This window comes from Pinus tabuliformis, chromosome 3_1 (assembly GCF_031772625.1).
Source record: "Pinus tabuliformis cultivar Carrire ecotype Pingquan chromosome 3_1, CPIR1, whole genome shotgun sequence".
In the NCBI taxonomy this organism is placed as follows: domain Eukaryota; kingdom Viridiplantae; phylum Streptophyta; class Pinopsida; order Pinales; family Pinaceae; genus Pinus; species Pinus tabuliformis.
In genome coordinates this window covers 154,806,277-154,828,244 of record NC_142301.1, presented here as the reverse complement: position 1 = coordinate 154,828,244, position 21,968 = coordinate 154,806,277, and the positions used below count along the sequence as shown (strand labels likewise).

The 21,968-nt window shown below is 37.1% G+C and overlaps 1 protein-coding gene across 2 annotated transcripts; it reads left to right on the top strand.

The window, feature by feature from the left end:
- The first annotated feature begins 5,021 nt into the window (after nucleotides 1-5,021).
- LOC149186256 (serine carboxypeptidase-like 51) lies at nucleotides 5,022-9,915 on the top strand. 2 transcript variants are annotated; one of them, XM_089410943.1, is made up of 10 exons: nucleotides 5,022-5,939; nucleotides 6,028-6,374; nucleotides 6,472-6,557; nucleotides 6,764-6,871; nucleotides 7,120-7,138; nucleotides 7,299-7,520; nucleotides 7,952-7,995; nucleotides 8,120-8,187; nucleotides 8,398-8,503; nucleotides 9,678-9,915. In XM_089410943.1, the coding sequence occupies exons 2-10, from the start codon at nucleotides 6,236-6,238 to the stop codon at nucleotides 9,888-9,890; spliced, it is 1,005 nt and encodes a 334-aa protein (XP_089267069.1). In that variant the 5' UTR covers nucleotides 5,022-5,939; nucleotides 6,028-6,235; the 3' UTR covers nucleotides 9,891-9,915. The 2 variants fall into 2 exon arrangements, with proteins under 2 accessions (XP_089267069.1, XP_089267067.1); XM_089410941.1 differs by having other exon boundaries at nucleotides 5,022-6,374.
- The last annotated feature ends 12,053 nt before the right edge of the window (nucleotides 9,916-21,968 follow it).

The window sequence follows — 21,968 nt, the reverse complement described above, 5'->3', positions numbered from 1 at the left end:
ATACAAAATAAAGAAATAAATTGAATTAATATTGTTTTGGTTTTGTTTATGAAGTTACAAAATAAATATTATTTATTATTTTAATATGATAATTAAAAAGTTAAATAAAATAATTATAATTTTATATTATTATATATTAAATAATTATTTTTAATATTAATTAAATAATAAAACTTATTTATATTAATTTGTAATTTCTAGGATACTTGTGAACAATTAATCCATGTTCTTAATTACAATAGTAGTGAACTAATCCAAAGCATAATTATATTAATTAAATTATTTTAATATTTAATTTTAGGAATTATAATATATTTTAAAATAATTAATTTCAACCATATATTATATAATCAAAATTTAAATCTATAAAAATAATAATAAAATATATTTATAAACTAAGTTTATATGCATGCAAAGAACATATTTTCACATTATTTTTTGAAATTTTTAATATCAATGTTTTTTCTTTTAAATTTATAAATATGAATTTTTGGTTTTAAAGGTCTTCTCTCTGTCTCGAGCTTAACCCTCTCCACTGAGATTCTGGCCTTGATGGGCTTGAAAATCAATGGGTAGGCTCTCTCTCTCCTCAGCCTTCCCCTACCTTGTCTTCTAAAGTGGTCCTCCCTAGCTGGAAATTCGCTTGTCCCCTGAAGAATTGATTGATTGGAAGAAACAACAACAAAAAAGGGTTCTTCAATTTGATGGGGCCTCTAAGAAAAATCCAAGGGTGGCAGGAGGGGGAGGGATATTACTCAATCCCAATGGAATAATAGAAATCAAATTTGCATGGGGCCTGGGAAGGAAAACCAACAATCAAGTTGAGATGTATGGCCTCCTTCAAGGTTTACACATTGATAAAGATAAATGAATCAAAGACATTATTATAATCAAAGACTCGCTAATTACAATCCATTATCTCATTAAGGAAGGAAACCCAAAGGATAATTCCCTTGCATTGGTGTTCCAGATAATCAAAGGACTAGTAGAGTCCTTCCATTCCAAGAAATTCTACCATATTCTCATCATCAATAACATGGATTTGATTCACAAGCAAATAAAGTTTTCTCTATGGAAGAGACCAAGCTAGAAATCAATGACTCAAATTGTTTCTACCCCATCCCCTAAGGCTTCATGACTCTTAGCTTTTGGTCCTTCCCTTGGATTATCCCTTTTACGAAATTATGTTCTCTTGAATTAATCCTAAAACTCCCTTACCCTCCTTACCCCTTATCTTTTCCCCATCCCCTCCTATTCCCTAATCTCCCTCATCCTCCTTATCTCCTCTCTATTCCCCATCCCTTCTTTGTGCCACCCTATATTCCCTTAGAAGACTCCTTGAAGGCTCAATGTTCTCGATACATAAGCGTATATGGATTCACTTATGGATTCCCCTTGACATGGCATCACACGAGACTTGTCGCCATGCATATTATGCTTCCTCCTGCTCACGTGCTTGTTATTACTACATCTATCTACCCAGATCTTGGAAAAGACCTCCGCACAGGATCATGATGGTTTTCTTTGCAAGCAACACTAGGAAATTTAATGGCAGAATGGTAGAAACGTGTGGTTGGCAGGGAAATTAATGATAAATTAGACTCTTGTCGAGCTCTTGCATCATTCATGTCTGAATTTGATTCTTAGATCGATTTGCCACCCTTGAGGCCCATTAATTTGGATCTAACTTTGTCCTTGAATTTCATTGTGGCGTCCAGACGTTCATCTTTCAGGCAACTCTATGAAGAGCTTCACCTCATATTTTAGTCAGTGATCCTTTATGTAATGAACTTATGGGCTCGACACTCCTATTTGTGGGAAATTTGGAAAAAGAGACTCTTAGGTTCTCAAACTTCTCTAGCAGCGCCTGGGCTTTCCTCCACGATTGGTCTCAAATTGACTTAAGCTCTTTTGCGTGAAGGTGATTCTCGGCTTCCAATTTCTAATTTCACAATCATCAATAGAGAAGGTTCAGATGGAAAACCCTTTGAGGTAGGGTAGGCTCCTATTTCAACACTTTGAATTCTAATTCTGGCTTTTTTAGAATGGTCTGAGACTCTACCAGGTGTCTCTCCAACAGTTTTTATGTCCTTTATGGTGTTTTGAAGACGAAGTTGGTTGAGAGGAAGTATGCCCATTTGGGTTTCCAAGATTTTAGTCGATTATCTTTTGTTTTGGTGACTTGGAAAGAAACTTATTAGACCAACATGGTGCATTATGACCCAAGGTATCAACAATTGGAGATTCGTCTTTGCAATCTTGTCACCTCTTCTAATTTTCGCAGACTTCCTCCTTTGCGTCATCACCTCATGGAGGTTTGTATCATTTTCTCATGCAGTGTGTAGCTCTCTATCTCTGTCCACGTATCATCATGAATGCCGACTCCAACTTTGAGACTTCATCAACAACAAGCCCTTGTTCTCATTGTTTGTCTTCTTACAATGCCTTATAGAGAGTTGAATATGACCTCCAAGTCTAATTTTGTCAATTGTATCACTCACAAGTAGAATAGATTGATAAAATTGTGCCCCTCCAACATCAAATCTCACGGCTGGATGAATTGGCTGCACTCCGAAATTTAATAATGGACCTCAAGCTCATCAAAGATTGGCTCGAGGAGGATCCAGGCAAGAGGGACATCAATCTCAACCGACATGCAACTGAAAATGATTAATGTGCATATAAAAGATTGCTCACTATGAGTGCCTTCCCATTTTTTGTGGTTTTGTAAGTTTTTTAAAATTATGTATTTCCATGTAATGGGTTTTTGGTCAATCTAAATATAAGTCAATATCAAAAATTAGCAATATAATCTTATGTATATTTGTTACAACTAGACCCATACTTAATACCAAAACTACTAATGTTTATTTTAAAATATATATATATATATAGGAATATTCTTCTAAACATTAATATTAATATTTATTTCCAAATTACACCTTAAAAAATGTCTTGATATTAATATCTGTTAAAAAATCCTTAAAAAATGTCTTGATATTAATATTTCTGTTTAAAAAATCCTTAATATTAATGTTTATTCTTAAAAATATCTGGATATTAATGTTTCTTACCAATCGCATGTGAAAATTTATTTTATATTAATGTTTCTTTCCTAATTGGATGTGAAAATTTATTTTATATTAATGTTCCTTTCAAAATTGCATCCATTCTGACCGTCAAAGATTTTATATTAATGATTCTTTCCTAATTGGATGTGAAAATTTATTTTATATTAATGTTTCTTTCAAAATTGCATCCATTCTGACCGTCAAAGAGGAAACACGTCTTGTGTGCTCGTCGTATTAAACCTAAATTTTATTGGGTATCGAGAAGGCCAAAATTAATAACATGTCAAAATCCATATAAAAGATTTTTAAAACTATTATAACATAAATAAATAAAAACCATTGTAATAAAATATAAGCACATATTAAATCACTATAATAAAATATAAACCAACTTATTTGCATGAAAATAAAGGACAATTTTTAACTTTATAAACTAATATTAAAAATAAGGTATAATTTTTTATTTATAATTAAATATAAGTTAATTATAATTTTAATAAAATCTATTATAATAAAATATAAGCACATATTAAATTACTATAATAAAATATAAACCAACTTATTTGCATGAAAATAAAGCACAATTTTTAACTTTATAAACTAATATAATAAAAATAAGGTATAATTTTTTATTTTATAATTAAATATAAGTTAATTATACTTTAATAAAAATATTTGGCTTTAAAGTATATTGTAAAATTGTTTTTGTTTGGTTAAAAAAAAAAATTCAGATTAAAAAAAACAAGTTAACCAGAGGCGTCTAGCAGCAGCCAAAACTTGTCTAATTGTGGATCACAATCTAGATGGCATAATTTTCTTTGAATAAAAAAAATGAGTCAACCTGCATTTACTTTTGTGGATCACAGCGTTTCTTTGAATAAAAATAATGAGTCAACCTGAATAAAAATAATGAGTCAACCTGCATTTTTAGATGTGATCAAAAATAAATTGCTAATTTAACAATTAAATTTTGATAAATTTTCTAACATGCCTTTCTTTGAATAAAAATAATGAATCAACCTACATTTTTGGATAGCCGGCGAAGATAATTTGCTAATCTAACAATTAAATTTTGATAAATTCTCTGACAGTTATTTTTTTTAAATAATAATATAATAAAAATAAAGCACAATTTTCAGAAAAGTCTAACAAATTAGGAAACCCAATATCTAAACGAACCAATCACTCATCAACCCTCCACCAAAAAAAAAAGGTGAACACTTCTTCCATCATGGATGACATGATTCGACAATATCAATCATGTTACCTAGAGAATATCTGTGGATCATATTACTTTGGTATGGATGACCTGGTGAGCATTCATATTAAACTCATACAGCTCAGAGATAAATGTATCTCCCAGTTTGATTACGCCACAACTGCTGCAAGTCCTATTTGTACATGCACTACTGTTTATTGGTAAAGAAGGACATTACCGTAACATCCCGGGATGAGTGCTGTAATTGCCAATCTCAAATAGCGCTGCCTGCAAAACCCAGCCTGGGTAAGATCACATTTATTCATAGAATGCAGCAGTAATAATCCTAACTTCACTTAACAACGAGATGATCATAAAGTCGCGGCAAAGAGATGTGGGTGAACTTACCCTTTGGATGAATCGAAACAAAAACCAGACCCGGCAAAGATCGCGCTTATTTATAGAATGATGCAGTAATAATCCTCACTTTATTTAACAACGAGATGCTCAAGTGGTTAGTCGAAAGAGACGTTGGTGAACACAACATCTGGATGAAGACAGACAGTTACGTCACGTGTAAAAATGTCATCCTTCCTTTGCAGATTTTTCCTTTACGGCTTGGCATTGATGATTGGTAGAAAAAATAAAAAAGAGAGCGAGACCTCGAGAGGTGACCTGCAATGGAAGGCACAACCATATATTGGAACGGTCATTTGAACTGACATGTTACAAAGAACAGCACCTGAAATCTGATAGATGGATGATCTGAGAGGGCCATTAAGAGTGCTTCAGATCCACACCAGTCACAGTAAGAATGTGGTAAATCTGAGTTCAACGCTTTACAAAAAAAACAAAAATGGAATTGGGCACTGGCCAAGAACCAGTCAAGGAGGGAAAGCCTAGCGGACACGCAAGGACACCGATCTATCTTGGGAACTAACGCACGCAATTCACAGGGGATTGAGTATAAATCTTAACTTTCCAGTGCTTCTAATGCCCGTGGGCCATGGATCACCAACTTCTTTCTCATCATTAATGGATGATGCACTCAAGAAAAGATCTGCACATGCCTTCCACCCATTTGGCAATATTGGATAGCAATCAGATCACAATCCACAGATTAAGCAACTGACCACCACATTCTGATCAATTCATTTCTTTGAGAAACACCGTCCTTACGCCATAACCCAACAATACGTGAAGCGTTTGAATTTAGCATCTACCCAACAATACGTGAAGCGTTTGAATTTTGCATCTACCCACCACCTATATAGAATTACCCACTTGAGCCTGTTAGGCCAGCGCTCATTGGATAATTACTACTGCAATTTTTTTGCACAGGAACCATTTTGACCTTAGTGGGATAAAATCTCTTGGCAATTCTCAAGTAAAGGCCAGACAAGAATGCGTTGAGAATCGAAGCTCTTGGATGATTGCTGCTGCATTCAGTTTTTTTTTTCCTTTTACAGCAAGTATTTTGATCTGAGTGGGATCAAAACACCTATGGAATCTCACGTAGACTCTATATAATAATGTGCTGAGAATCGAATCTAGGCTAGTTGTTATAAACTCTCACCACTAGTCTACCATTGGATCACAGCCCAATCGCAGCAGACTCATCGCTACGAAGCAAAGCTGCAATCTACCTCATAATCATATGTTCCATTCAGGTATATACAAACTTGGAAATTATGTCAGTAGGAAACCGATTGTGAGAGTTTTTTCAAACAAAAATAAACTACCTTGAGCTGTTTTTAGCAAGATATTGCAATCGCTGGACTTCAAGAAAAGGTCTAATCGGCTGCAATTTGGAAGCTGCTGTTTGTGGTGGTGGGAAATCTGATCCAAAGGACACTGAAAAGGCACAGAAACAAAAGTCCAGTAGTCTGTGTAATAGACTTCAACTTTCAACTTGTCTTGATTTTGTTGAGAATATACTGGGAAGCAATTTGTGCGGGATTCATACATGGCCCTCTATAGTGTAATAGGATTCCTATTAGGTTTGCTCTTGTGCTTGGAAATCAACACTGTAACATGTAAAGGGAATGTAATATCCGGAACCACCGATGGATCTGAAAAGTGGGGTTATATTGAAGTCAGACCACGTAAGGATACTCACTCCTAATTCCCCTCTCTGTATTATTCATGACGATTACTATCGGTGCACTGACTTGTTCAACACTGTTGTGATATGTGCTACAGAAGCCCATATGTTTTGGTGGCTCTACTCCAGACCAGGACAAACAGCTGATAATTGGCCTCTTATTTTATGGTTGCAAGGAGGGCCGGTAAGACCCACGAACTTTACCCTACCAACCTTTGGCCTTTGATGATACCTATGATGCATGTGATAATGCCCTCTGTTTCGAGATTGCTATTTAGAGGATCGCTTGGCACTACTAGTACTAGGTGCAATTACAATGACTTGACAATACTAGGTGTAAATTGTCCTGTTAGTTCAACTTAAACCAAATAAATTTTAAACATCTTGCAGGGAGCTTCGGGGGTTGGAATTGGAAATTTTCAAGAAGTAGGCCCCTTGGACACAGACTTGAAGCCTCGAAACACAACATGGTTGCAAAAGGCAGACTTGTTATTTGTGGTAATTGCTATTATTACAATTAATGGTCCATTAAGTGTTTAAAATTTATGTAGGATGGGAGATGTAAAATGAGTGAGAGATTTCTCCCCCATGTATAACGGTTTTTTCTTCATGATAGCTAATAAGCAGATTACATAGCTATTCAATTTCAATTTTTCAAAAAATTTGATGTTCGAATATTTTTGTATCGATTCATACTCACTACTGTCTTTTTGTTATGCAATTATCATAAATCCAATGCTGCGCAGGATAGCCCTGTTGGTACAGGTAATATAGGTCAAATCTTTGATTGAAACGATTTGTATACTTCAGATTGAGTAGAAATTCAAAGTCCGTATAACATTCAGAACTACCGGCATTTATATTCAAATGCTATCAAGTTGCAATCTGAGAGTTGTTTTTGCAATATGTTTTTGAGCTTATGCAGGGTTTAGCTATGTAGAAAACAGTTCATTGGCAGCAACAACAGATGCGGAAGTAACCACTGACTTGTTAAGCTTTTTAAAAGATTTATTTGGTACAAACAGTACTCTGCAAAAGAGGCCTCTATTTATTGTAGGCGAATCATATGGAGGAAAACATGCCAGTATGATAGGCCTTGCTTTAAGTAAAGCAATTGCTGCAGGAGAGATGAAAGCTAATCTCAGAGGTAAATCCATATGACATGCTTGTTAAGTAAATAAACAGAGAAGATGCAGAAACATAAACACAGTATTTAATAGATGTTAAACGCTTCTCAATTTGCCCTAAAGCATCACATATATAAATGCTTATTTGGAAATATGATAAATAATTGGAAACCATTTGCATATAGTCTGTTTTACAATACTCAGAATTAACATTGCTTTGCACGTATAACAGCTAAATATTATGAACAAAGGCAATGCTTCAATGATATCATTTTTCCTTTAGCTGTAACTAAGCAACAGAGCCAATTTCCAACAATTCAAACAAAAGTATATATTCATCTTATACATAAACCACAAGGAAGGAAATGTTCATAAACACAGATATATATGATTGTAGTGTTGGATGAGCACTTTTTGCATAGGAATCTAATTTGTATTCCAATTTTCCCAGGAGTTCTATTGGGAGACAGCTGGATTTCACCCGTAGATTATGTGGTAAGCTCTCAACATAGATAGTTGAGCTTAATCTAAGGCAAGTGACTTCAGAATATTGTTTAAGATTATTTTATCCATTCTATTTATAAAATCACATAACTAACTAATAAATGTTATATACTAGTTTTCATGGGGACCTTTACTTGTTGATGTGTCACGATTGGAGGCTGCTGACAAGGATGGCGCCAACAGGTACAGCTGAACATAGAGTCCTGCAGCTACACATTTTTCTTGCCTTTAAAAACAGGAAAAGATCCCAGCAATTTGCAATGAGTATTTTAACAGTATGTGCAATTTTTTTCTTATAACTTGCCATAGGCATCAACGTGTCAAATTTCCTGTCTTGATCCCTATCTCTTCCTTTGTATATTAACCTTGTTATGAAAATTTTCTGTCTCACAGAATTGCTTTGCAAATAGAGCAACAGCTTAAAAGTGGAGACTATATACAGGCAACAGATTCTTGGTCCCAGCTGGAGTCGTTGATTGGCTCAAATAGCAATAATGTGGTATGTGTACGCTTGGCACCCTAAAACTGGAAAATTCAAAAAAAAAAATCATGTAGAGATGCATATTGGAACCCATGCATTGTGCATAAGAAATTTAAAATCTCTTATTTCTTTCCCTTTTCTATTTGGGTTATTAAGAATTCTTTTCCCAACCAATTAAGAAATACCTAACAAGAAAATACTAGTGATAAATGAGCGTGTCGTATAATGCACATGGCAGATGTTGCTTTGCAACAGAAATCTGGAGATAGGCACTGTTTGTTTTCATTCTGAAAGTAACTTGTGTGATTTCCACAAATATTAAGAGCAGTCAATTTATGTGGCAGCACCATAAAGTTAAATAACTGAGAATTCTTTCAGGGAAGTAAGTCTAATATTCACTTCTTGAAATAAATTAAAGTGAATAAAACATTTCCCATCATTGTATGCTTCACCGGGATGGATTTGGTTATGTCCTGCTGCTGGTTCATATCAAGAGCCTTGCATGGTTTTTATCAATAAATTGATGACTAAAATACATAAAATACTATCAATAATACTCAGATTGACTGCACCTGCAGTTAGTACTAGTTCATGCAGATACACCCTCCTAAAACTCTAACACTTATAATACACAGTTTTGCATGTTCTCATAAAGTGCTACATACGTATTACATCTAACAAAAGATTGAGATCGATGGCCATAAAAAGTGTATGTTAATCTAGCTGCACCCTATAAAATTGGTTAATTTTCAATGGTAAATACAGTATGCAAATGTGTAGTAGGTTTATTTATATGCCAAAATAGTTGGAAAGACAAACAAATAGGAAGACAAAGGCATTGCTAAGAACATCAAAAGAGCTTTTGGGTGTTTTTATGCCACCGATTAATCATTACAATTGTAGTAACATGCTGTAAGGTGACCAAAGCAACTTAAAAGTTGAAGCGCACCACATCTGTTTGCCAAGATGCATGTGTGTCAGCTTGATTTTCAATAACGAATTAAAGTACATGCTACTGACTTGAATTGAATATGCATACAAATATCTGTAACTGATTTTGGTTTAAAATAGTGGTGTGGAGAAAATGTCAAAGCAATGCATGCATCTGTAATTCTTCTTTATAACAGCAGACTTTGGTTTTAAACTTTTATGAACCACATATTCTGATCAAATCCCTTTTTTTCCTCTGCAGGACTTCTACAATTTTCTACTTGATTCAAGTGCTGACCCTCTATCTTCCGCAACATCCACCCTGCAAAGTATGGCTATCGGCACTCCTGGACATTACTCACAATATCTGAGCTCTAAGAAGAATAAAAAAAAAAATGGAGGTTTTGACTTAGACAATTTCATGAATGGAGTGATTCGTGAAAAGCTTAAGGTCATTCCATCAAACAAAACGTAAGATTGTATTTACTCATTTTTACTTTGAAAAGAGTTCCATGTGTGTTTCTTAGATTATTTTTCGGCTATGCTGGTCACTAAATTATTCTTATGAATGGAAATGCATAAAAAGCATCTGGAATAGTATCTTGATTCTTAAAATATTGGAAAGCCGTATTTAAGTTCTTAAACATTAACACTTATCTTTCCCGGACAAACACATCTGTCCCGTAGGTCTACCATCATCCTAATCTTCAAACAGCTTTGTAAGTTCTTTCATCTCATGTGGACAATTGACAGGATTTCAGGAAAGACCACCTACCATTTTGGTACCTGAGACTTGAGGTCCATGAAAATGTCTATATTTTGGAATCATCTGGCATTTTCTTTTAGATATTCACTTGATAAGGAATAATAAAATTCTGGTTCTCCATCATCTAGACCACTTCTCGCTTCAATGGTTCTTTCAAAAGAAAAATCTAAATATGTTCCTAACTATTTTTGACTGCACCAAAAAAAAATTATTTCTGTTTTCTCAATAAACACCCTATTATTTATCCAGGTTTTTGCTTTTAACCTTAATGTTCTATACTTTATTGCCTCCATGATTACTTATTTCAAGACGTAGTTCTAGTTATTAGCTTTCTTACTTTCAGTCAGACTCATTTTGTGGAACACCTTCCTCGCCATTTCACCAGAAAAAAGAAGTTAGAGAGAAATTATGTCAGACCTGCAAAATAATAATGGAAGGAACCAGCAAGTGAGTAGCATAAGAGTGAACATTAATCTATACTAAATAAATGCAGATATATGTGAAAAGGATAACTCGTAGGGCCTGTAATACTGAGAACTACCTGTTGACAGGTTGGTCACGTGCAATCCTGTTTGCAGCCATGCGATGACCTTGATCAGTATATATTACTGACAGCCTATGTAGATCACATGATGAACAGAGAAACATAGCAGGTTGAAAAACAGCACTGCTTCTCAATATTGTCCAAAAGAAAAATAGTAAGAAAATGAAAACAAATGCAAAACTTTGAGCAAATGTGTAAGTACCTGCTTTATTTTTGTTGGAAATACCAACTTTATTAATGTACTAGAATAATATAATCATGTAGAAGTATTAATCATGTGCTCTAAAATGGATCATTATACAATTTTGTCATCTGTTTTGGTACTTTTTGGGTGGAAAAATTAGAACCATGGACTTGAAGGCCCTGTTACCCACCATAGGAGAAAAAAATTCTCCTTTGGATGGCCAGCCAGAAGCCCTACATTGCTCAGTACATGATGATATGCCATATTCCTCCACCATTGGTACCGGTTCGACACCTCTCACCATCCCGCATCCCTCTTGAAGGAAGGCAGGTCATCATTTGGAGGTACTTTAAGTTTTTAACCACTTGCAATCGTGTGCTTTTGCTTTACTGTTTTGGACATTCTAACATGAATTAAGGGGTGATCTGGATGATTGACTGATCTTGACTGTAAACCTGTTCTCTCACTTTACCAAGGAGGTTAATTTTTTACCCTAGTCCAATAGGACCTCCTCTGAGGCTTTAGGGTTATAGGAGGGGCACTACTTGGGAAACTTGGATTGAAGTAGCGTGTCCATGATTTTTCCATAAGTACCACTTTCCATCATTCCCCAAATTTCATGTCCATTATTTGGGCTTGTGGTCATTGGCTCATTGGGATTGGCACTCTGTTATCCTCATCCTTGAGTCTGGGCCAGAAACTTTTCCCTAGAGGTTGATGCAGCTAAAAGAAAGGTAAAAGTATGAAATGGCCACAATGAAAGAAAAAGAAAGCTAAAATGCAAAAGATGGTTGGGTTATTAATTAGCGCGTGGGAAAAAGCCTAGCATGAGCTCTACCCCCCTCATTAGCCATCACCCAATTCTTGAGCACTTGATGTTCCATTACATAATAAAGGAATGCTTGCATGTCGCAACCTTTATGAGTGAAAAATTGACTCGTCATTGAGGGGTAAATAAATGCTAAATCATTAAAAGCAACCTTGGACTCCTAAATTATGCTCCCAATCAATGCATTTATCAAAAAGAAGTAAAAGGTGCACTAGGGTGGAAAAAGCAAGCCAAGGATAGGGGTAGTAGCTCATGCCTCCACAATTGCTCCCTCCTTACAAATATACATTTAGGATGATGGACATCCATCAGCTAGTCCCATGGCCATGGCACCATGCCTTGAAGCCCTTCCTCTCAGTTACCACCATTATTACAAACACCTATGGATTGAAGGGTTGACCTAGACTTGTCACCTCCCCTGGCTGAAAACCTCTAATAGGTTTGATCATCTAGCCATCCCTAACACAAGTGGGGAACACTTTTACGAGACTCGGTCTAGTTAGATATTTGAAGGTGATCTCGGTTTGAAATGTTATTATGCCCTTAACAATTAAGTATGGTCCACTATGATGCATTTATGGTCATCTTCCCTAATGATTGGAGGCTTTCATTGATCTTGAGATGGTTTTGCTCGGTGGTTCTTCACACAACAACAGAGGCCTTTGAGGACACATTATATCTCTCCACCACACAACATGCCCAAGTTGCTTTAGACTTTCTAGAGGGTAGTGATGACCTTGCAAATGTAACATTGCCCCTGCCGATTTTCTGTAAGATAAACTGATCTCAGAATCTAATAATTACTTTCCAATGATTGTTCGATCAAGTTAACTTATGTCACATGCACCATTAAGGAATTATACATAGAAAATATCAACAATAATACAATGATAACAATAGGATCATAAAGAGACAACAAATTTATCCTGGGAAAAACCTAGCAAACTTTTCTTCTTAGGAGAAACTATTCTTTAGCAAGAATTACAATTCCAAAACATTCTAGGAGTCTGTGCCAAAATCAGGTCAAAGATACAAATCAAACCTTTGCCTCCTTAACTTAAAGGGAATGGCTCCTTTTAGTGCCCTGTATACTCAGCTGCTTCATAGTGGACTTTTCCCTATAGTCAATTGTACTAACCAGCCTCAAAACTTGTTATTCAGACCTTTATTAAACAGACTTCATTTACATGCTCAGCAAACCAACTTTCATCGAACAACAGCCCCTTAAATCTACCTCAGTGGCTTCTCCAAGGTCTTTAGGCACCTCGACCCCTTCTGCCCATGGATCTGAGGCTTTTCAACCCCTTCTGTTCACCATCTGAGGCCTCTCATCCCTCCTGAACTCAGCCTGAGGCCTTTTGGCCTTTTTTACAGTTCTAAGGACTTTCGACTTGGTTCTAGGGCTTCGGCCCTCTTCCTAGTCTCACATAGAAATTTCTTCAGCTTCCTTTTCCTTCATACAACAAACAAAAACCTCCCTTTTTGTCCAACAAACAAACAGACAATCCTTTGTTCAACAGACAAGATACTTGGCCCTCTTTCAGAGATCTATTAGTCACTTCCTTAGACAGATTCGCTCCAACTTGGCCTCTTCTTGAAGATCTGCGGCTTTCTTTTAGGCTTGTTATTCTTCACAAAGATGATGTTTGAATTGGTCAAAGTGGAGGTCATCTTGTATTTATATTAGTTAGATGGGGTGACTTTTGACCAAAAGTCACACCCCTTCACTTGTGGGGCTTGTTGTCGCTTAGATTGTACAGGCACCGCGACAAAGGCTCAGCGCGAGGGTTGTCACTCTAATCCCCACCTACTCTATTCTAGTTGTCTCCCAACAACAAGCTATGGGGGGTAGACCCTATGAAAATGAGAGGATGAAAGACAAGTTGGGAACCAACCTATCCGGGAGACATAGTTGAGTGGCCTAGCTACTTGATTTAATTTAGCAAGGCTTAAGGATTCGATTAGATTTAGAAATGAGATCAGCGCCTTATGGAGTCAAAATTCTTGCTTGTTACAAATCAAGACCAAGTAACCGGATGGACAACTACTGTTTAAAATGATCAACTAACCTATATGAGATGCAAGTCCTAAAATCTAAATGTGATGCAAGGATTTTGGTTACTTTTAAGTTATATGCCTAGTTTAAATGGAGCCAATCTCTTAATTGTTTTGAGACCAGTCTTTACAGTAGGTTGTGGGATGTGTTGTCGCTCGGATTGTACAACCACCACGACAACGGCTTAGGACAAAGGCTATCACTCTAATCCCTGCCCACTCCGTTCTAGTTGTCTCCCAGCAGCAGGCTATTAGGGGCAGTCCTATGGAAATGAGACGATGGAAAGCAAGTTGGGAACCAACTTACACGGGAAACACAGTTGAGTAGCCTAGCTACTTGGTGAAAATTTAGCAAGATTAAGGATTTGATTAGATTTAGAATTAAGACCAGTGCCTTATGCAGTCAAAAGTTCTTGCTTATTATAAATTATGACCAAGTAACCGGATGGACAACCGCTTCTTATATGATTAACTAACCTATATGAGATGCAACTCTTACGACTTAAGTGTGATGCATGGATATTGGTTAATTTTAGATTATATGCCTAATCTAAATGGAACCTTTCTCTTAACTGTTTTGAGAAAGTCTTTGGAGTAGGTTGTGAGATGGAAACCAAGGGGAAGAAAGCAAAGGCTTGATTAATGATATCTACCCTTGTGTTCCAACCAACCAGTGCCTTTGGCGCTGCAGAGACTGTGGCTCTGACGACTGCAAAGTCACTGTGATAAGCACTAAGAAGGGTTGAATCCCTCAAGCTAAATCAGAGAGGGTTGTCCTAAGAGTCTATCAACCAAGCTTATGCTTGGGGGTAAGTTATTAATGCAACTACACTTAGGATGAAATTCAAGATTATGAGTGAGTTCCTTTGTTTAAGATTGCTTATATGATTTACGTACTTAATGTTGATTAATTTATGGCAAGAGTACTTAACAATGTAGTGAAAGACAATCTTAAACAAGAACAATTGCTTAATGATAAAAGTGTCAATGTTCAACACTAATTGATAGCAACTTAGAGCAAATTATCCACTTATCAATTAGCCAATGATTCAAGAATGCAAATTACTCAAGATATTTTTATCACAATTCCAATTAGATCTCTGATGCCCAAATTGACTTAACTCATCAACAAGATTAGAACTTAGATGTTTGAGTGTTTGAAGTGCCAAGTTAACAAATTCTCAAATCTAACTCAAGATAATCAATTATTAAAGCTTAACAACAACAAACTACTATGAAAAAGACACTTGTGATGATATTAGAACAGCAGTAAGTAAATCAATATAGAGTCCAGACCCCAGAAACAACAAGTCTATGATAACCAGAGATGCTCAATGAGATGCCCAATACTTTGCCTAAAGTAAATTATGGGTGTAGCCCACTTTAAGATGCAGTATTCAGAAAATTTCAGATCTGATTTACTTATTTCAGCAGTAAAAAAATACGTGAACAGTGATATATCAATGTTACAACAAGTACCAAAACATGACCAAAACTTAAAATTAGTCTGCCAAACTGAAAATTCTGATTTTTTAGAACCTCGAAAGTATGATATTCAGAAAATATCAGATCTTAAAACTTGTTACAGAAATAAGTAAATCAAAAAATCAGTGAGTTATTTATGCTACAAGAAGTGCCAAATCTAGCCCAAAACTTGGAAAATTTTGCCAAAAATGAAAAAATTAATTTTTGAGCCCTTTAGGATATGTGATTCAAAGAATTCTAGATCTGATTATTTAGTTATGCAGAGAAATTCTAGCGAGCTAAAATTTAGATCTATGCTAGATATGCAAGAACCAAGTAGCCAAAAATTTAGGAAAAAATTATTATGCAATTTTAGAGTCTTTTGACCAATTAGATATGTTATTAGGACATTGATATCACTGTTATGAAGATAAATTTTCAGCTATAACAAAACAGAGATAAATTTAGGGTTTAGAGAGCAAACCCTAGGCCCAAGGCCTTTAAGATGAACTTACCCAAGTCGCTAAAAAATTCTCCAATGATTTTGCACCTCAAAACACTAACTTTGAGCAACCTTTTCCTGCAAAAGCCACCAAGTATTCACTCTTGAAAATTTTAGAAATGGCTAAAGGTCAAACTAGGGCTAGAAGAGGGGTAAAGGCACGGGAAAAGGCTTGAGAAAGGCAGCGGCTAGAAAAAAAGGGCAAAGAGGGCTGAAAAGGGGTCCAAAAAAGCCAAGGAAGGGAAAGCCAAGGAAGGGAAAGCGAAGGCAAAGGGAGCCCGAAAGGGCTTGACGCTGGGGGATAGGGAAAATTAGGGCCCTAAAGGGCCACGGCGAACCTTTGAGGCAGCCATCTAGGGCTAAGAAGGGGGTCTGAGGCCTTTTAGGCCTACGAGTAGGCCTTTCAAGGCATAAAACCCCAAACGTTGGGGCTAAGGAGGGTGGTTGAGGCCTCTAGAGCTTACGGCTTGCCCTAACAGGCCTAAAAATGTTAACGCAAAGGGATTTAAGGTTGACACAAGGGGGATAGAGGCCAATGTTGGCCTTGGAGAGGTCGGATCCAGGCCCGTGAGAGCTGAAACTTGAAACCCCAACTTCATAAAATTTTATCTTCTTCAAATATGAAATTTTGCTCAATTTCTTCAATGGTAGGTCCTGCAACAAATTTAGAGACTAGATGTTACCCTCGAGGGCTTAGATCAAGCTCTACCCCAACTCTCTTCACTTGATCTCACCTACACAAATAGATTTACAAATACACAAAACCCCAAATATATACAAAATCTCAAAACCCCAATTAGCAAAAATAATTTACAAAATTAATTTACAAATTATGTACAAAATTTACAAATATACAAGGGTTTTAAAATAAATTTTGAGAAATAAAATTTCTTATAATTTTCTTTGATAAATGGCTAATAATATTTTGAAAAATTAATGCATATTATAGCCTTAGTGAAGTTAAATCAACCACATAAATATTTGGAGTCCAAACAAAGTTGGTTCATGCCCACAGTTTGTGAACTTGGATACAAGGACTGGGGAACCTGCAAATACTATATATATTTCTCAAGAAAATTTGTTAAACATATTGCAAATCAAATCACCTTCCTCCTCTTCCTGAGACTCCACCTATTGTGATACCTCTGGAGTTTTGCCTTTTGGAGAAACACTGGTGCTAGTTTCCATTGCTCGAAGTGGCGGGACCAATGGATCATCCTTTGACTACTCTTCGCAAGGAATTTCTCAAGATTTCCTGAAAGCCCTATCCTCCATGAACTTTACATCCTGTCGAATTACGATCTTCCTATTCCTTGGAAGATAGACTCTATATGCCTTACGCATTCTCGCTATATCCCATAAGATATCATTTTTCCGCAGTCTGATCCAATTTCTTCCTCTTTTCTTTAGGTACATGGCAGTATGCCAAACTCCCAAATATCCTGAAATGACTCACCTCAGGCTTCTTACCGGTGAAGACACTCTCCGGAGTAATCTTACCTAATGCCCTGTGAGGAGTCATGTTCTGGACATACACTGTCGTGTTGCATGCTTCTGCCCATAGAAACTTTGGCATATCCTAATCATACAACATCGTCGTAGTTGCTTCAACAATAGTCTTGTTCTTCCTTTCTGCTACTCCATTATGCTCTGGATTATAGGGGGTTGTCCACTTTCTTTTGATGCCTTCCCTTGCGCAAAAATCAGTGAAGTCCTTGTCGATGTATTCTCCACCATTGTCTAAGCGCAATGTCTTTATCCTCTTTCCTATCAGATTCTCAACTACATCCTTGAACTCTTCGAATCGACCAAAAACCTCATCCTTGGTTTTTAGAAAGTAGATCCAAGCCTTTCTGGAATGGTCATCAATGAAGGTGACGAAGTATTCAGCACCACTAAGAGCTTTCGTGGACATGGGTCCACAGATATCTGAGTGTATCATTCCCAAAACACTCTTAGCCCTATTGTTGCTTCTGGAAAATGTCGTTTTGGCGTACTTGAGTAGTGTGCATCCTCTGCATACATCATCTCGTTTGGTACTCAACTTTGGAACTCCTGATACTCTTCTCCCGAGAATTCTTAGAGCCCCATGGTGTAAGTGTCCCATCCTCCTGTGCATGCCATAGTTCATTCAAATCTTTTTCCCTACTACTACCTATTAGTGCCATTAGAGATTCTAGCTGTAATCTATACACCCTGTTACTTCTGACTCCAACCTGGACCTTCTTTTTCCAACTTGGGTGTTTGACATATACTTTCTCCTTAATGAAGAAAACATCATAGCCTTGTTTTGAAGCTGAGATACAAAGAGTAAGTTCATCCCCAATCCCAGCACATGTAGCACATTGGTTACTTGAAGTAGATCCCCTACTTCTATTTGAAAGACTATAGTACCTCTTCCTACGGGGGTACATTTTGACTTATTTCCCATGGTGATCTAGAAGTTCATCCTTTCTTCCTGATAATTCGAAAAACATTCTCGTATTCCTGTCATGTGCCAGTAAGCTCCAATATCTATATACCAAACCTCAGAGGAGGCAGAACTCGCTAAGCAAGCGGCTTCTTCTTCCAGTCTAAAAGCTAACATAGAATAATCATGATCCATGCTCCTCGTGCTCTCTTCTTCCTTTGGAGATATGCCTGAGTCCTTCTGAGTTGATACCCCGACATCATGCTCCTGACTCATAGCAGATTCTTTCATCTCGTTGCCCGATCCCTGCTCTGATACCATGTTAAAATTTTAACATGAAATTATACTGCAGTAACTGATTTATTTCTCCTACTTATTTCTCACAATAAGTTGTTTACAAAACCCTTCAGTAAACATTAAAATAAATTCTACTACAATTATCACATAATAGCAGAGAGAAAAATAACAGTGATATACAAGCACAAGAATCAATCACATCAACACAGTTATTTTTGGACAATTTTCCCCAGAAAAACCCAATGCGGGAAAACTGGTGCAGCAGATGAGGGTTTATTTATTATTCTTCAGCAACAATCTCTTTACAAGGAATGATTTTGCAATGCATAGAGAAATCTTCAAGAAAATACCTAAGATAAGTTTCCTCCTCGGCTAGGAGAAATTCTAACATCAACACAGTGATTTTTAGACAATTTTCCCGGAAAAAACCCAATGCGGGAAAACCGGTGCCGTAGATAAGGGTTTATTTATTATTCTTTAGTAACAATCTCTTTACAAGGAATGATTTTGCAGTACATAGAGAAATATTCAAGAAAACATCTAAGATAATTTTCCTCCTCAGCTAGGAGAAATTCTGACATCCCAGAGACCCTTTAGCCTTCACTGCGTCACCCCTGTATCATCTACGTGAGAACTGCGTCATCTGTGTGAGAACTCGTCCTTGCATGCGCTGTCTCTCAGAGCTCTCCCTCTGCGTCGTCTCTCTGAGGCACTACGTCACCTCCTCCTCAGTCTCTGACTGATGCTAAAACTCTCATCTTCCTTCACCCTGCAACTCTCCCTCTGAAATCAAAATCTTTTTCCTTGAGAATCTATTTCCCTCGGATTACTAAGTATTTGCTCAGTGTATCTCCAAATGACTCTCAAGTCTTCTCTTATACTTTTCATGTTGATGAATCAACGGTCGAGATTAAGTCCCTAATCAACGGCTAAGATTAAAACAGACTTGATCCTCGTCTCTTAGAAGCCTCTCACCCATATCTTTAATAATTCCCATTAATATTTTTATTTTCCTAAGTTCAGACTTAGGAACCCATTAAAAATATTAATTATTTTAATAATTCATCATTCGAGTGGAATTTCTCCAAATGATTTCTGGGTCTATATAAAACAAAAGCAAACGATTTGTGGACATGGGTTGGATTTCTCCAAACTGCCTTCTTGCATGGCTCACTTAAGGAGGAAGTCTATGTAGAACAACCTGAGGGGTTCGAAGTTCAAGATCGGCAAACACATGTATGTTAGTTGAAAAAGTCCTTTATGGATTAAAGCAAGCCCCAGGGCTTGGTATGAGAGGATTTATAGCTATCTTATGAAGTTGAGATTTACAAGGAGTGATGCTGACTTGAACCTATACTTCAAGGTTGAAAAGGACAAGCCTCTCATTTTGGTCCTTTATGTGGATGATTGATCTGAACTTAAACAGGAACGCAACAAATTATAGGTATAACCATAAATACAAAGATGCAGCAGAAATAACACTTCATTTCATTAATATCAAACACTGACATAAGCTTACAAACAGAATGGAAATAAACTAGCTCGGGCGATGGTAGCTTATCTCTGAGAAGAGATGTGGCGGTTACATAACTCTGAATTGTGTTACAATGAAGCTCGAAGGAATATTTATTATTGAAAAACAATGGAAAACCCTAAAAATCCAAAAACATAACCCTAGGAGATAAAACTCCAAAACTATGGGCCCCGTTCGGGTAAATTGGTATATCAACTTCCCAGGGTTATAAATTTGGCATACGATCTTTGTTTGACACGCACAATACCTCGTTAAAAAGATCTATCCAAGGATTACAACTTTCGAATCACAACCATTAATTAAAGACTCATGCTTGCCTCGGTTTTTCCAAAAAACGTCGTTTAGGGCCTCAAAACAGCTTCAGAAGTTCAAGACCCGAAAAACTGCAAAAAATAGTAAATTGTGCTACACTTAAGGAAACAGAAAAACTGAAAGAGACAGTGGTGGGGGTCCAAGTGGAATAGGCGGGTGGCCACCAACATCCACCTAGATCAGTCCTCCCCCCTTAGGGAAGCAATGGTCCCCATTGTGTGTAGTGTCTCCATGAGATGGGGAAACCTCTGTTGAAACTTGAACTTGGTCCCTGGTGAGCCACTTGCCTTGGTGCATGAGTTGGCCAACTTTGACATCCCGATATAGTTGGATCTTCAGTTGGCGGGTGTTCTTAATTTGTGTGTCCATAATCCGATCAGTTGTGGTTTGTTCCATGCAATCTGGGTTTAACACTGTTGGTGTGATTTGTTCTGCAATGTCTGATGTGTCCAGTAATTATGGGAAGTATGGTCGAAGGCGGTCCACATTGAACACTAGGTGCAGGCCAAGCAATGGGGGAATGCTGAGCTCAAAAGCATTGTCTCCCACATCCTTGGTAATGGTGTAAGGACCATATCGAAGTGGTCTGAGCTTCCGATGGGCTCCGGTAAGGCATTCTTTTTGCAAATGCAACCAAACTTTGTCGCCCACCTGAAACTTGTGTGGCACTCAATGTTGATCATGTTGTTGTTTGTACTTGGCATTTGACTTCTCCAAGATGTCGTGAACCTGTTGGCGGATGTGTTGTATGCGTTCAATATTTATGTTTGCTTTATCAGCCTCAGAAAATACATGTGTGGATTATGTGTGTGTAGTCGCATGAGACATGGCAACATCAACTGGACACAATGGCTGAATTCCTAGACCCACTTGAAAGGGACTGCGACCAGTCAAGCTATGGAGAGCTCTATTATAACTGTGTTGCACATAGGGAAGACTCTCATCCCAGGTTCGTGGATGCTTGGAGTTGTACATTCGGAATATGTGCAATATCATCCTATTGACGACCTCTGGCTAGGCATCAATCAAGGGATGGAAGGCAGTCAACTTGGTGAGGTTGTTGTCCAATAGTGTCCAGAGGTTTGACCAAAATGTGCTTAGGAACCTGTTATCTCAATCTGATATAATGGTCTGCGGGATCCCAAAATGTACCCACACTCGTTCAAATAAGAGTTTGGCAGTGTCCTCTACTGTGATACTCTTCTTGCAGGCCGCCAATATAGCCATCTTAGAAAATATGTCCACAACCACAAATACACAGTCATTACCATGAGACATGGCAACATCAACCAAACACAATGGTTGAAATCCTAGACCCACTTGAACGGGACTGCGACCAATTGAGCTATGGAGAGCTATGTTATAACTGTGTTGTACATAGGGAAGACTCGCATCCCAAGTTCGTGGATGCTTGGAGTTGTACATTCAAAGTATGTGCAATATCATCCTATTAGCGACCTCCGTCTGGCCATCAGTCAAGGGATGGAAGGCAGTCGACTTGGTGAGGTTGGTGTCCAATAGTGTCCAGAGGCTTAACCAGAATGTGCTTAGGAACCTGCGATCCCGATCTGATATAATGGTCTATGGGAACCCAAAATGTACCCACACTCATTCAAAGAAGAGTTTGGCAGTGTCCTTTGTTATGATACTCTTCTT

Excerpts from the sequence above, each read along its gene's own strand:
- LOC149186256 (XM_089410943.1), top strand. The coding sequence starts at position 6,236 with ATGGCCCTCTATAGTGTAATAGGATTCCTATTAGGTTTGCTCTTGTGC. Across the intron at positions 6,375-6,471 it reads TTATATTGAAGTCAGACCAC|AAGCCCATATGTTTTGGTGG; the intron begins GTAAGGATACTC and ends TATGTGCTACAG. Across the intron at positions 6,558-6,763 it reads TATGGTTGCAAGGAGGGCCG|GGAGCTTCGGGGGTTGGAAT; the intron begins GTAAGACCCACG and ends AACATCTTGCAG.